General features: G+C 40.3%; 2 protein-coding genes across 2 annotated transcripts in view; one reads left to right on the top strand and one right to left on the bottom strand.

Annotated features, from left to right (window-relative positions):
* Positions 1-16,606, bottom strand: part of LOC109432765 (lipid scramblase CLPTM1L) — a 205,525-nt gene that overhangs the window by 97,405 nt on the left and 91,514 nt on the right. The gene's annotated exons all lie outside the window — the stretch shown is intronic.
* On the top strand, positions 10,476-15,137 carry LOC134291222 (uncharacterized). Its single transcript, XM_062858722.1, has one exon. It carries the CDS (start codon positions 14,173-14,175, stop codon positions 15,016-15,018), a length of 846 nt encoding a protein of 281 aa, XP_062714706.1. The 5' UTR covers positions 10,476-14,172; the 3' UTR covers positions 15,019-15,137.

Here is a 16,606-nt window from a genome sequence, read left to right as displayed (position 1 = left end):
GGGTAAAGGGAACTTAGGAACCATGGGGGTCCTTGAGAAATGATACCTTTGGGGAATCTAATCGACAAGTCGGACATTTTAGGAGAAGTTGGGGATTCTTAAGGAACATTGGGGATTTTTAGGAGATATTGGGGATTTTTAAGGAACATTGGGGATTTTTAAGGAACGTTGGAGATTTTTAGGAGATATTGGGGAGGGTAAAGGGAACTAAGGAATCATGGCGGTCCTCGGGAAATGATACCTTTGGCGAATCTAATCAACAAGTTGGACATTTAAGGAGAAGTTGGGGATTCTTAAAGGACATTGGGGATTTTTAGGAGATATTGGGAATTTTTAAGGAACATTGGGGATTTTTAGGAGATATTGGGGAGGGTTAAGGGAACTAAGGAATCATGGCGGTCCTCGGGAAATGATACCTTTGGCGAATCTAATCAACAAGTTGGACATTTAAGGAGAAGTTGGGGATTCTTAAAGGACATTGGGGATTTTTAGGAGATATTGGGAATTTGTAAGGAACATTGGGGATTATTAGGAGATATTGGGGAGGGTTAAGGGAACTTAGGAACCATGGCGGTCCTTGAGAAAAGATACCTTTGGGGAATCTGATCAACAAGTTGGTAATTTTAGGAGAAGTTGGGGATTCTTAATGGACATCGGGGATTTTTAGGAGATATTGGGGATTTTTAAGGAACATTGGGGATTTTTAGGAGATATTGGGGATTGTTAAGGAACATTGGGGATTTTTAAGGAACGTTGGAGATTTTTAGGAGATATTGGGGAGGATAAAGGGAACTTTGAAATCATGGAGGTCCTTGGGAAATGATACCTTTAGGGAATCTTATCAACATGTTGGACATTTTAGGAGATATTGGGGATTCTTAAGGGACATTGGGGATTTTTAGGAGATATTGGGAATTTTTAAGAAACATTGGGGATTTTTAGGAGATATTGGGGAGGGTAAAGGGATCTTAGGAATCATGGCGGTCCTTGAGAAATGATACCTTTGGGAAATCTGATCAACAAGTTGGTAATTTTAGGAGAAGTTGGGGATTCTTAAGGGACATTGGGGATTTTTAAGGAACATTGGGGATTTTTAGGAGATATTGGGGCGGGTAAAGGTAACTTAGGAATCTTGGCGGTCCTTGAGAAATGATACCTTTGGGGAATCTAATCAACAAGTTGGACATTTTAGGAGAAGTTGGGGATTCTTAATGGACATTGGGGATTTTAAGGATATATTGGGGATTTTTTAGGAACATTGGGGATTTTTAGGAGATATTGGGGCGGGTAAAGGGAACTTAGGAACCATGGGGGTCCTTGGGAAATGATACCTTTGGGGAATCTAATCGACAAGTCGGACATTTTAGGAGAAGTTGGGGATTCTTAAGGAACATTGGGGATTTTTAGGAGATATTGGGGATTTTTAAGGAACATTGGGGATTTTTAAGAAACATTGGGGATTTTTAGGAGATATTGGGGATTTTTAAGAAACATTGGGGATTTTTAGGAGATATTGGGAAGGGGAAAAGGGAATCATGGCGGTCCTTGAGAAATGATACGTTTGGGGAATCTAATCAACAAGTCGGACATTTTAGGAGAAGTTTGGGATTCTTAAGGGACATTGGGGATTTTAAGGAACATTGGGGAATTTTAGGCGATATTGGGAAGGAGAAAAGGGAACTTAGGAATCATGGGGGTCCTTGGGAAATGATACCTTTGTGGAATCTTATCGACAAGTCGGACATTTTAAAAGAAGTTGGGGATTCTTAAGCAACATTGGGGATTTTTAGGAGATATTGGGGATTTTTAAGGAACATTTGGGATTTTTAAGGAACATTGGGGATTTTTAGGAGATATTATGAAGGGGAAAAGGGAACTTAGGAATCATGGGGGTCCTCTTAGGAGGAGTTGAGTATTCATAAGGATCATTGGGGATTTTAAGGAGATATTGGGGAGGGTAAAGGGAACTTAGGAGTCATGGGGATCCTTGAAAAATGATACCTTTGAGGAATCTAATAAACAAGTTGGACATTTTAGGAGAAGTTTGGGATTCTTAAGGGACATTGGGGATTTTAAGGAACATTGGGGAATTTTAGGCGATATTGGGAAGGAGAAAAGGGAACTTAGGAATCATGGGGGTCCTTGGGAAATGATACCTTTGTGGAATCTTATCGACAAGTCGGACATTTTAAAAGAAGTTGGGGATTCTTAAGGAACACTGGGGATTTTTTGGAGATATTGAGGGTTTCTAAGAAACATTGGGGATTTTTAGGAGATATTGGGGAGGGGAAAACTGAACTTGGGAATCATGGGGGTCCTCTTAGGAGAAATTGGGGATTCTTACGGGACATTGTGGATTTTTAGGCGATATTGGGGAGGGTAAAGGGAACTTAGGAATCATGGGGGTCCTTGGGAAATGATACTTTTGCGGAATCTAAACAACAAGTTGGACCAGAGATGCCAGATTATTTCCACCAAAAATCTGTATCAATACAATTTTTTCTGTATCGCCGTTTTCAAGGGTATAGCAGACACTTAGATTTCAAAAGAAACTAATAAAAATGTACTACATTTTGACGGTTTAACATTTTTACTGGTTTTTATTTTTCTAAAATATGTGTGAAAATGTACAATTTTTAAATCATTTTTAAAGAATAATCAGAAATTTATAAAATTTCCATTGAATTTATCGAAAATAACTTCAATTTTTATGCTTTCTGGAGAAATCTTTATCTAATTTCAAATATCTGTATTTTTCTGTACTCTGTATCTTGTCTGTACATAATGTAAAAAATCTGTTCAATACAGAAAAATCTGTATATCTGGCATCTCTGAGTTGGGCATTTTAGGAGAAGTTGGGGATTCTTAAGGGAGAATGGGGATTTTCAGGTTATATTGGAAATTTTTAAGGAACATTGGGGATTTTTAGGAGATGTTGGGGAGGGTAAAAAGAACTTAGAAATCATGGGGGTCCTTGGGAAATGATACCTTTGGGAATTCTAATGAACTAGTTGGACATTTTAGGAGATATTGGGGATTTTTAAGGAACATTAGGGATTTTTAAGGAACATTGGGGGATTTTAGGAGATATTGTGGAGGGTAAAGACTTAGAATCATGGGGGTTCTTGGCAAATGATACCTTTGTGGAATCTAATCGACAAGTCGGACATTTTAGGAGAAGTTGGGGATTCTTATGGCACATTGGGGATTATTAGGCGATATTGGTGAGGGTAAAGAGAACTTAGGAATCATGGCGTTCCTCGGGAAATGATTCCTTTGGGGAATCTAATCATCAAGTTGGGCATTTTTGGAGAAGTTGGGGATTCTTAAGAAACATAGGGGATTTTAAGGAGATATTGGGAATTTTTAAGGAACATTGGGGATTTTAAGGAGATATTGGGGAGGGTAAAGGGAACTTAGGAATCATGCGGGTCCTTGGGAAATGATACCTTTGGGGAATCTAATCAACAAGTTGGATATTTGAGGAAAAGTTGGGGACTCTTAAGGAACATTGGGGATTTTTAGAAGATATTGGGGAGAGTAAAGGAAACTTAGGAATCATGGGGGTCCTTGAGAAATGATACCTTTGGGGAATCTAATCAACAAGTTGGACATTTTAGGAGATTTTGGAGATTTTTAAGGAACGTTGGGGATTTTGAGGAGATATTGGGGATTTTTAGGGAACATTGGGGAATTTTAGGAGATATTGGAGATTTTTAACAAACTTTGGAGATTTTCAGGAGATATTGGAGATTTTTCATGACGTTGGGGATTTTTAGGAGATATTGGGAACTTTTCAAGGAGCGTTGGGAATTGTGAGAGATATTGGGAAGGGTTATCGGAACTTAGGAATCATGGGGGTCCTTGGGAAATGATACCTTTGGGATTCGTTAGATTTAGTTGGACATTTTAGGAGAAGTGTGGGATGCTTCAAGAACATTGGAAATTTTGAGGATATATTGGAGATTTTTAAGGAATGTTGGGGCTTTTTAGAAGATATGGGGGATTTTTTAAGGAATTTTGGGACTTTTGAGAAGATATTGGAGATTTTTTGAGGAACGATTGGGATTTAAGGAGATATTGGGGAGGGTAGGGGAACTTAGGAATCATGGGGGTCTGCATGGGAAATGATACCTTTGGGGAACTTTAGCAACAAGTCGATCATTTTAGCAGAAGTAGGGGATTTTTTAAGAATCATTGGTAATTTTTAGGAGATATTGGAGAGGGTGAAGGAAACATAGGAATCATCATCCCCAATGTCCCTTAAGAATCCCCAACTTCTCCTTAAATGTCCAACTTGTTGATTAGATTCGCCAAAGGTATCATTTCCCGAGGACCGCCATGATTCCTTAGTTCCCTTTATCCCCCCCCCCCAATATCTCCTTAAATCTCCAACGTTCCTTAAAAATCCCCAATGTTCCTTAAAAATCCCCAATATCTCCTAAAAATCCCCAATGTTCCTTAAGAATCCCCAACTACTCCTAAAATGTCCGACTTGTCGATTAGATTCCACAAAGGTATCATTTCCCAAGGACCCCCATGGTTCCTAAGTTCCCTTTAACCTCCCCAATATCGCCTAAAAATCCCCAATGTCCCTTAGGAATCCCCAACTTTTCCTAAGAGGACCCCCATGGTTCCTAAGTTCCCTTCACCCGCCCCAATATCTCCTAAAAATTCCCAATAGCTCCTAAAAATCCACAATGTCCCTTAAGAATCCCCAACTTCTCCCAAAATGTCCAACTTGTTGATTAGATTTCCCAAAGGTATCATTTCCCAAGAACCCCCATGATTCCTAAGTTCCCTTTACCCTCCCCAATTTCGCCAAAAAATCCCCAATGTCCCTTAAAAATCCCCAACTTCTTCTAAAATATCCAACTTGTTGATTAGATACCCCAAAGGTATCATTTCTCAAGGACCGCCATGATTTCTAAGATCCCTTTACCCTCCCCAATATCTCCTAAAAATCCCCAATGTCCCTTAAGAATCCCCAATATATCCTAAAATGTCCAACATGTTGATAAGATTCCCCAAAGGTATCATTTCCCAAGGACCTCCATGATTTCAAAGTTCCCTTTATCCTCCCCAATATCTCCTAAAAATCTCCAACGTTCCTTAAAAATCCCCAATGTTCCTTAAAAATCCCCAATATCTCCTAAAAATCCCCAATGTTCCTTAAAAATCCTCAATATCTCCTAAAAATTCCCGATGTCCATTAAGAATCCCCAACTTCTCCTAAAATTACCAACTTGCTGATCAGATTCCCCAAAGGAATCATTTCTCAAGGACCGCCATGGTTCCTAAGTTCCCTTTACCCTCCCCAATATCTCCTAAAAATCCCCAATGTTCCTTAAAAATTCCCAATATCTCCTAAAAATTCCCAATGTCCCTTAAGAATCCCCAACTTCTCCTTAAAGGTCCAACTTGTTGATTAGATTCGCCAAAGGTATCATTTCCCAAGGACCCCCATGATTCCTAAGTTCCCTTTACCCTCCCAAATATCTCCTAAAAATCTCCAACATTCCTTAAAAATCCCCAATATCTCCTAAAAATCCCCAATGTTCCTTAAGAATCCCCAACTTCTCCTAAAATGTCCGACTTGTCGATTAGATTCCCCAAAGGTATCATTTCCCAAGGACTCCCATGAATCCTAAGTTCCCTTTACCCGCCCCAATATCTCTTAAAAATCCCCAATGTTCCTGAAAAATCCCCAATTTCTCCTAAAAATCCCCAGTGTCCATTAAGAATCCCCAACATCTCCTTAAATGTCCAACTTGTTGATTAGATTCGCCAAAGGTATCATTTCCCGATTTGATTTCTAAGTTCCCTTTAAAATATCTCCTAAAAATCTCCAACGTTCCTTAAAAATCCCCAATGTTCCTTAAAAATCCCCAATATCTCCTAAAATATCCGACTTGTCGATTAGATTCCCCAAAGGTATCATTTCCCAAGGACTCCCATGAATCCTAAGTTCCCTTTACCCGCCCCAATATCTCCTAAAAATCCCCAATGTTCCTTAAAAATCCCCAATTTCTCCTAAAAATCCCCAATGTTCCTTAAGAATCCCCAACTTCTCCTAAAATGTCCGACTTGTCGATTAGATTCCCCAAAGGTATCATTTCCCAAGGACCCCCATGATTCCTAAGTTCCCTTTACCCTCCCAAATATCTCCTAAAAATCTCCAACATTCCTTAAAAATCCCCAATATCTCCTAAAAATCCCCAATGTTCCTTAAGAATCCCCAACTTCTCCTAAAATGTCCGACTTGTCGATTAGATTCCCCAAAGGTATCATTTCCCAAGGACTCCCATGAATCCTAAGTTCCCTTTACCCGCCCCAATATCTCTTAAAAATCCCCAATGTTCCTGAAAAATCCCCAATTTCTCCTAAAAATCCCCAGTGTCCATTAAGAATCCCCAACATCTCCTTAAATGTCCAACTTGTTGATTAGATTCGCCAAAGGTATCATTTCCCGATTTGATTTCTAAGTTCCCTTTAAAATATCTCCTAAAAATCTCCAACGTTCCTTAAAAATCCCCAATGTTCCTTAAAAATCCCCAATTTCTCCTAAAAATCCCCAGTGTCCATTAAGAATCCCCAACATCTCCTAAAATGTCCAACTTGTTGATCAGATTCCCCAAAGGTATCATTTTTAAAGGACCTCCATGATTTCTAAGTTCCCTTTACCCTCCCCAATATCTCCTAAAGATCCCCAATGTTCCTTAAGAATCCCCAACTTCTCCTAAAATGTCCAACTTGTTGATTAGATTCCCCAAAGGTATCATTTCCCAAGGAACCCCATGGTTCCGAAGTCCCCTTTACCCGCCCCAATTTCTCCTAAAAATCCCCAATGTTCCTTAAAAATCTCCATTGTCCATTAAGAATCCCCAACTTCTCCTAAAATGTCCAACTTGTTGATTAGATTCCCCAATGTTTCTTAAAAATCCCCAATGTCCATTACGAATCCCCAACTTCTCCTAAAATGTCCAACTTGTTGATTAGATTCCCCAAAGGTATTATTTCCCAAGGACCCCCATGATTCCTAAGTTCCCTTCACCCTCCCCAATATCGCCTAAAAATCCCCAATGTCCCTTTAGAATCCCCAACTTCTCCTAAAATGTCAAACTTGTTGATCAGATTCCCCAAAGGTATCATTTTTAAAGGACCTCCATGATTTCTAAGTTCCCTTTACCCTCCCCAATATCTCCTAAAAATCCCCAATGTTCCTTAAAATTCCTCAACTTCTCCTAAAATATCCAACTTGTTGATTAGATTCCCCAAAGGTATCATTTCCCAAGGACCCCCATGGTTCCTAAGTTCCCTTTACCCGCCCCAATATCTCCTAAAAATCCCCAATGTTCCTTAAAAATCCCCAATGTCCATTAAGAATCCCCAATATCTCCTAAAATGTCCAACTTGTTGATTAGATTCCCCAAGGGTATTATTTCCCAAGGACCCCCATGATTCCTAAGTTCCCTTCACCCTCCCCAATATCGCCTAAAAATCCCCAATGTCCCTTTAGCATCCCCAACTTCTCCTAAAATGTCCAACTTGTTGATCAGATTCCCCAAAGGTATCATTTCCCAAGGACCCCCATGGTTCGTAAGTTCCCTTTACCCGCCCCAATATCTCCTAAAAATCCCCAATGTTCCTTAAAATTCCTCAATTTCTCCTAAAATGTCCAACTTGTTGATTAGATTCCCCAAAGGTATCATTTCCCGAGGACCGCCATGATTCCTTAGTTCCCTTTAACCTACCCAATATCTCGTAAAAATCCCCATTGTTCCTTAAAAATCCCCAGTATCTCCTAAAATGGCCAACTTGTTGATTAGATTCCCCAAAGGTAGTATTTCCCAAGGACCCCCATGATTCCTAAGTTCCCTTTACCCTCCCCAATATCGCCTAAAAATCCCCAGTGTCCCTTAAGAATCCCCAACTTCTCCTAAAATGTCCAACTTGTTGATTAGATTCCCCAAAGGTATCATTTTTAAAGGACCTCCATGATTTCTAAGTTCCCTTTACCCTCCCCAATATCTCCTAAAAATCCCCAATGTTCCTTAAAATTCCTCAATTTCTCCTAAAATGTCCAACTTGTTGATTAGATTCCCCAAAGGTATCATTTCCCGAGGACCGCCATGATTCCTTAGTTCCCTTTAACCTACCCAATATCTCGTAAAAATCCCCATTGTTCCTTAAAAATCCCCAGTATCTCCTAAAATGGCCAACTTGTTGATTAGATTCCCCAAAGGTAGTATTTCCCAAGGACCCCCATGATTCCTAAGTTCCCTTTACCCTCCCCAATATCGCCTAAAAATCCCCAGTGTCCCTTAAGAATCCCCAACTTCTCCTAAAATGTCCAACTTGTTGATTAGATTCCCCAAAGGTATCATTTTTAAAGGACCTCCATGATTCCTAAGTTCCCTTTACCCGCCCCAATATCTCCTAAAAATCCCCAATGTTCCTTAAAAATCCCCAATATCTCCTAAAAATCTCCAACGTTCCTTAAAAATCCCCAATGTTCCTTAAAAATCCCCAATATCTCCTAAAAATCCCCAATGTTCCTTAAAATTCCTCAATTTCTCCTAAAATATCCAACTTGTTGATTAGATTCCCCAAAGGTATCATTTTTAAAGGACCTCCATGATTTCTAAGTTCCCTTTACCCTCCCCAATATCTCCTAAAAATCCCCAATGTTCCTTAAAAATCCCCAATATCTCCTAAAAATCCCCAGTGTCCATTAAGAATCCCCAACTTCTCCTAAAATGTCCAACTTGTCGATTAGATTCCCCAAAGGTATCATTTCCCAAGGACCCTTATGGTTCCTAAGTTCCCTTTACCCGCCCCAATATCTCCTAAAAATCCCCAATGTTCCTGAAAAATCCCCAATTTCTCCTAAAAATCCCCAGTGTCCATTAAGAATCCCCAACTTCGTCTTAAATGTCCAACTTGTTGATTAGATTCGCCAAAGGTATCATTTCCCGAGGACCGCCATGATTCCTAAGTTCCCTTTACCCTCCAAAATATCTCCTAAAAATCTCCAACGTTCCTTAAAAATCCCCAATGTTCCTTAAAAATCCCCAATATCTCCTAAAAATTCCCAATGTTCCTTAAGAATCTCCAACTTCTCCTAAAATGTCCGACTTGTCGATTAGATTCCCCAAAGGTATCATTTCCCAAGGACCCCCATGGTTCCTAAGTCCCCTTTACCCGCCCCAATTTCTCCTAAAAATCCCCAATGTCCATTAAGAATCCCCAACTTCTCCTAAAATGTCCAACTTGTTGATTAGATTCCCCAAAGGTATCATTTCCCGAGGATCCCCCATGATTGGTTCCAAAGGAATTTATTGCTGTATGTTTCACAACTGAGCTGAGAAACAGGCTCTGTCCCAGTGGGAATGTTATACAAGAAATAAGAAGAATCATTATCCTTGCACATCATACAAAAAAAAAATGAAATGCATCAAATAAGTGCATGCTCTAAATTGCCGCACGCACAGACCCCCCCATCTGAACAGCACCGCAGCAGAGCTACGAGTGCGAAGGATTTAAATGGTTGCTCTTGTAAATACACTTTCGTCCGCGCTTTCCTTTCGCTCCGTCGAAAAACAAGTTAACTGCATGTCGCACTAAGTATGCGCAAATCCAAACTCCGCCTCGAATGATTCCACAGGCGGAGATGTGACGCGACAAAGAGCGAGCTCGTTTTCTGTATGCGATGACATCACCAGCAGCCAAGCCAGCAGCAGTAGTCGTCCTCATGCCGTGGAGCAACAGCACACGAACGCACGACGGATAGGGTGATGACCATTGTTTTGGCATGAAGTTAATGCAATTTGGAACGTTATTTTCAAAAACATTTTTTGGCTTAACTACAAAAGATAGAGTTTTGGTGTCAAAGAAACATTTTTAGGGAACAAGTTCGTGCATGTTTTGTAGAAGAACTTTTTTAACAAAAGATTTATTTTCATATTCAAATCATCAAAAATGTCCAAAAAAGAGTCGATTTTTTCGACCAATTTTGCATTATTTTTCAATTTAAGGCCTTTTAAACTATTTTTACAAAGTTTACGTCCAAAAGACTAAGAAAGTAGAAGTAATTAGCTTTCAATTCGTGCGCTGAGAAAGTTTGTACGATTGATAGTTTAGTAGATATAGGACTTCAAAGATAACCAAAAATTAAAAACTTAAAATGTGATTAACTCACTTAGCAGTGATTTCCGACCCTATGTTCCATGGGAACTTTTTCATCTCTCATCAAGACCTATCAGCCCTGAAAATATCCAAAACCCGGAACCAAACACCCTGTATATATATATATATATATATATATATATATATATATATATATATATATATATATACATATATATATATATATATATATATATATATATATATATATATATATATATATATATATATATATATATATATATATATATATATATAGTTAACCGTAGTGTGGCCAGCAAAAAAAAAAACACCCGTAGAAGGCCGGCAGGGTACCCGGGTACCCACGAAATTGAAATGATCATATCTTAGCGATTTTTCCACCGATTTTAACCTTCCGTAACTCGCGCGGTTGACTACCTGCGTCAGCACCACGCTAATGCTGAGTAGAAATAGCGAGATTTTTTCAACGTGTTGTACAAAATACAACGGCGCGATCGCTCGAGGGTTAAAAGTTTTTGCCTCATTCAACTCAGAAACTCATTATCTATCGAGACCTTATTTGGTTGGACCGGTCCGATCACCATAGGTACCGGAAAATCCGGATTTCCGGATCCGTGCTTTTATACAATACAACATACGGGATTTTCGGTAGGTTAGTAGCAATTTCGGTACCAAGCATCGTAAAATTGCTTTGCCATATTGTATCTGACCGGCCTGGAATCATAAAACCTGTTGACTTTGAAACTGTGATTTCGGAACACGCTTCCCGTGAGGCCATGGTTGACCATAAACACTTTAAGGTATCCTAGCCTTAACAATGTGGGTTTCAATATGGTATAAAGACATGCTCCCAAAAATATGGATTTTCCGAAAACCACGGTGATTAGATCGGTCTAACCAAATATTTTCCCGATAGATGATGAGTTTCTGAATTGAATGAGCTAAAAATTTCCAAAATCGATGGAAAATTGACGGAGATATGATCATTTCAATTTCGTGGGTACCCGGGTACCCTGTCGGCCTTCCACGTAATAAAAAATGCAGGAGCCCCTCCCCCTGCCCCTCCTCACTTTAAAATTTGGTCAACCCCAGTAATAGATGTATATTCACGAGTTCTAAGATCTAACAGAGTTCCAACATCCTAGTCTCAATAACCATTAAAATATCGAGATTTGAAATTGAAAAAGGTACCCGGGTACCCTGCCGGCCACATAAGTGTTAAAAACCTCACCATCTGAGGCTAAACTCAATGCAAAGGAAATCAAATTGGGTTAGGGATCCATGTATGTACTAACTCTTCGAAGACTGGAAAGTGCTAGTACGCAAGGAACATACTAGAATCCTTATTGCTGAACACATGTTCCATTATTGGAATGATATTGCTGCTAATGTTAAAACCCAGCTCCTACTGGGGAGAATTTAGCAGTAAAACAAGGGTGATGCTAGGTTTTCTAAGAAAACAAAACAAAAACTGTATCAACATCGATACTTTATTGTCCCTCAATGGCAACATGGCCCCGAGTAATGCAACATGCACTACACTAAGGATACGGGTAATGTCACAATAGATCTAAAAACTGGTCGCAGTGACAAACCCGAATAGGAATAAAAAAAAATGCTAAATACTAAAATACTAAAAGTTTGTACTTATCTTGATTGCTCCGGACAATTTCCGTTTGTATTGGGGAACTTCGTAAGTGTACCAGGAAAGGTTGTCTTCAAAAATATGGCGTTTTCTGGAATAAAAAAATAAATAAAAGGAAATACTGGGCCACGGCCCATTTATATTAGTATAATGTTTATAACAAGTGTTAAAATTTAGAAAATACAATTCTTAATCAGTATAAATAATAATTACTAGGTTCTACTTCATAGGGGTAGTAGGGGCAATATGACCATACGGGGCAATATGAGCCACCCTGAATTTGGCCTTATTATCAAGTTTTGTTCTGTTCAAAGCCTTAGGATCTTTTATAGAGTGCTTCAATCATGTCTCACTGTAAAAACCGTACCAAAATTCGATTCTGAAATGCAAATATTAATGAAAATGCAATTTTTTGCTACGAACGCAAAAATGTTATAAGATTTAATACTCCAAAATAAGCTTTTAACAGATAACTCCCTACTGCCCAGGTAAATATTCCATTACAGTTTATACTCCTACTATTACTGAGCAGTTTGTGAACAAGTCTGCATTTTTTTCGAAACTGAAATAACAATAAAACATGAATTTTCCGAAACTAGTCTCTACGGGGCAATATGGTCATACCTTCTCGGACCAACATGATCGGTTTTATTTTGTAACCTAACCTCAAAATTTTGCTGTCAAAACATGAACATTATCTGCAGTACCATGGTTCATTACTGGTGTGAGGTTACAAGCGGCGATCGGAACGAAAAAATTGGTCACATAGCAGCCTGAACGCAGCCAAGACACAGCCGCCACTACAGATTACATCCCAATCTCAAACGTTGAATGAAACCGGATATTTGCGGTCTTCGCTTGGAACGAAGGAACCGTCCATAAATGACGTAGCTGTAACCGTTTGGTTACAAATTGTAGATTTTTGTTTTGTATTATATGTTGAGTGTCGGACCCTTCACGTTTCTTGTGTAAGATCAGTAGAAGTACCACAGAAGCGTTAGGGTCCCGTGCCGCTGTAACTGTGTAGTTTCGCTACCAAAATCAAACATGGATGGAATAATGAGCAAGTGGAGCGAAATGTTACATACCATGATGGTAAAAAAATGACGGAAGAGGGAATTTGGGATGATAAGAGAGAGCACGGCCATTGCTTAAAACTGGGCTCAGAAAAATCAGACGTCCGTGCGCTGAAGACGTGATTTCCGTAGTGCAGTGGTTAAAGTGAACGAGAAATTCAAGAAACCCCCCCCCCTTGAGAGGAGTCAAGGGATTGAATGGGAATTAATACCGTTAAGGACCTCTTTTGTATGGACCTTTAGAGTCTACCGTCCAGCACACGGTTCGGCCCGCGGAACCGGGAACGGTTCCCGCGCCTAACTTGTAAAGGAGCCACACCGTCCTTCCGGACGGACTCTCGGGCACAGGCCCTAATCGTAAAGGAGCTTTCCCCTCTCGGCCGTCCAAGGTGGTTAGCCCACGGCCGGCCGATTGCGCCCACGAGGGAAGACGCCTGCATACCCCCCCCCCCCCAGCAACGCCCGCTGGTCCCGTCGGCCGAGTACCGGCCCCGCTCGCCTTGCCATCCGGCGAGATTTCCGGCCGCACAGCTGGACAGGAGTCGCTGTGTCGGCCACCAAACGCGCCATCAACTAGAAGCAGCGGTATGTACCGGTACGTCCAACTAGCATAGGTTACACTTAACAAATTAACACTCAAATTATACACAGAACAACACGCACACTCAACAAATAGGACTTTTAATAAATATGTAAGTAATGTGAAGGATCTGTGTTATTAGTTTTTGTATCGCGAAAAGACCTTGATTACACAGTAGCTAGCCGACCCTGGGATTGCCGGAGAGTCTCTTGTGTCTTGAGTCGGCCCGGCACTGATAGATTGTCGATTAGTTTCACTTGGCACCCAGCCAAAAGTCCGCGAAAGGTAATCAAGGGACCGAAGTAGTATACAAAAATCTAACGATTTTTGCCGACGGGAGGTGGCAGGGATACGTGCTTGCACGTATGTCTCGCCCCTTACGCACTGTCCTAAACTCAGGTGATTTAACTGTGATATTACGAAGCTTTTGCTTCAAAAGAGGTCCTGAGCACATCACGGACACATTTGCTCTTGATTTTCGTTTTTACCGTCCGAAAATTCTTTGATGTTGGCAAATTTTGTGTTTCGTAAACCGTTTATGTATTGACGCAACATATATCATAATTGAACTTCACTGTTTTTGTCCAATCATAATGACAACACACGCACACTATTCATTTTAATCTGTTTGTTTTGTTACGTCACTATGTTTTTCGATTTCATTTTACCCTACTGACCCACAACACACACTGATTCTCATTATGACTCGCAAGCGGCGAGCAAAGGCTAAAGCCAATTATAAACCAATCAATTGGCAGTCGTCGACGTACGATGCGGACGAGTCGGACTTAGAGGAATGGTTTGAAATGCCTCGTCCGTTGCTCTCGACGCATCCTAACTACCCGCTAGAGGAGTTAGAGCTGGACCTCGAAGAGACTTTGCATACCATTCGGGAGCAAAGGACTTCGGGGGTGATGATGCCAGCAGACGTCATAAAAATTAAAAGAATCATTTACGTGTTTATGCGTGACATGAACATCATCACATGCGATGCAAATTCTCGCTATTTGCCCCCCAGCGCGACATGCGAGTATAGGGCGCCGGAGTCAGAACCAGAGGAAGAGATCGAGTTGATCATCCCTAGTTCTGATTCCGAAGACTTCGAAATGTCCTTCAGCGAGCCCGAATCTGATTCGGAAGACCTGCTTCAGGTAGAAATGGGAACGAAAAGAAGCCCAATGTCACGCTATTCTTCCGGTTATTTTACTCCCGATTTTGACACCAGTAAGTCGGTGCTTCAATCTTCTAAAATTCCCCGAGACTTACCTGGTGAAGCTTTCCATTCTTCAACTTCACAAACTTCGAACCCCGAATCCCTCCGAAAGCAGACCCGGTCGTTCAAGATCCGGAAAAAGGCCAACCTAAACCTTCGAGCGGAACCTACGGCCAAAGAACTGTGCAGCGAAAACCTTCTTCGATTTTTGGAACCCATCCCTTCTTTGAACAATCCCAGTTCCGGACGCACACCTGGAACCTTGCCTGGAACCCACCAGAAAAGATTTTCATTCAATAGAAAAAAGATAAAACTCAGAATTAAAGTTTTATAAATCATTTATTTATCTTTTCTTTTCAAATTCCACTTTTCGGCAGTTTGCCGGTGATCCAACGATGCGCCGGAATAACGAGTTGTGTCCCCGATCGTCTGATGGTGAACACCGCTGAAAGTGGATCTGGAAAGAAAGAGAAACGAAGAATGTTAACAATTTAATTACACCGAAGGACTATGGAATTGTTAGTCGATTGTGTTAGTTGTTGTGAGAATCGTTAGCTGTTAGTCATAAATTAGTCGGACCGACGGATGAAAGACTCCGAGCGGTCGTGAAGACGGGCTAACATGCGGAAAATTAGATCCAACTTACCTTAATTTATTACGGGGATCCATACCGGGGTTGGCGGGACCGGCGGAAAATGTGAGGGATATAACCCTTTACCTCAGTTTCCCCACCTGCGGAACTGCCGGGAGGGGATCGCCCACCTTGCTTCATTTGGCCAAATTCTAAAACAAATCCCAATCACCTTAGAGAGGTTGATTATTTTAAAAATGTGTACACAATTCTTACCTGTTTCATCTTGCAGAGCCAAGATGGCTATTATGGTAATCCCGATATAGATTTTGGGGGTTGCAATGGCCAAACTTCTTCGAGAAGATTGCCGCTGCATTGCGCAATAACCCGCCACCACCGTGCACGTCCATTCAAGCTCGTATTACCTGTCAATGAATACAAAAATAGAGCTTCGATATGTTTTAATTACGTACGTTATACTCACCGAAAGTTTCGTCAAGAAAAAGGCCTTTTCTCAATGAAAACTTCACGATTTTTAACACTTTGTGAACCACACAGCATAAAGTAAACATAAACAAAACTCTTCTTCTTCTTCTTCTTGCTTCTGGGTGCTCTTTGTATTAACAAAGAGCGAAAAATGGCGCAGCGAACAAGCGCTATATTGCCAGTTAATTTTTGGTTTATACTCAGTTAGAGTTTACTTTCTGGTGAGCACGCCGCGAACACGACCGAGCGTGTCGATCGCTGCAGTCGTACTGTAAACAAAACTCAGAACAATAGATATGCTGTGTCAGTTCACTTTGATATATACATGACGTTTCGCAAACTGTCAATGTCACTATTGTGTCAAACAGTTTGCCCGCCGGCGAATCAATCCCGCCAGGGGATTCGGCCGTGTGGAATGTGATCTAAAGTGTTGTACATATTTTGTAAATAGGGTTGTAAAATTGTTTTTCGATGCGCATCAATGTAAATAGTAATTTAACGTTGTCTACCCATAATACGGGATATTTTAAAAGAATTTATATTTTTTGTGTACATATTTTGCATATTTTAATTTATTTCATTTTATGATTTTAATTTGTTTATTTGTACACGTACGTAGAAAATATTTTAGCATGTTTTATTATTTATATTTTTAATTTGTTGTTAAGTTCAATTATGATACCGCGCGGTAGTATTTAGCAGTTTTAATTTGTTGTTGTTTGTAATTTTGTGAGTATTTTAAAATGTTTGTTGTACATCCACGAACCGATGGCGCCCGAAGATGACTTGAGAGAGTAGATCGAAAAAAAAAAAAATGCAAAATCTCTTCGTGCTTTCGCATTTTTTTCATCGGGGTGGTGGATAG

This window comes from Aedes albopictus, chromosome 3 (genome assembly GCF_035046485.1).
Source record: "Aedes albopictus strain Foshan chromosome 3, AalbF5, whole genome shotgun sequence".
Lineage (NCBI taxonomy): Eukaryota > Metazoa > Arthropoda > Insecta > Diptera > Culicidae > Aedes > Aedes albopictus.
Note: the sequence above shows the minus strand (reverse complement) of the source record. Positions and strands in the feature narration are given on the sequence as shown.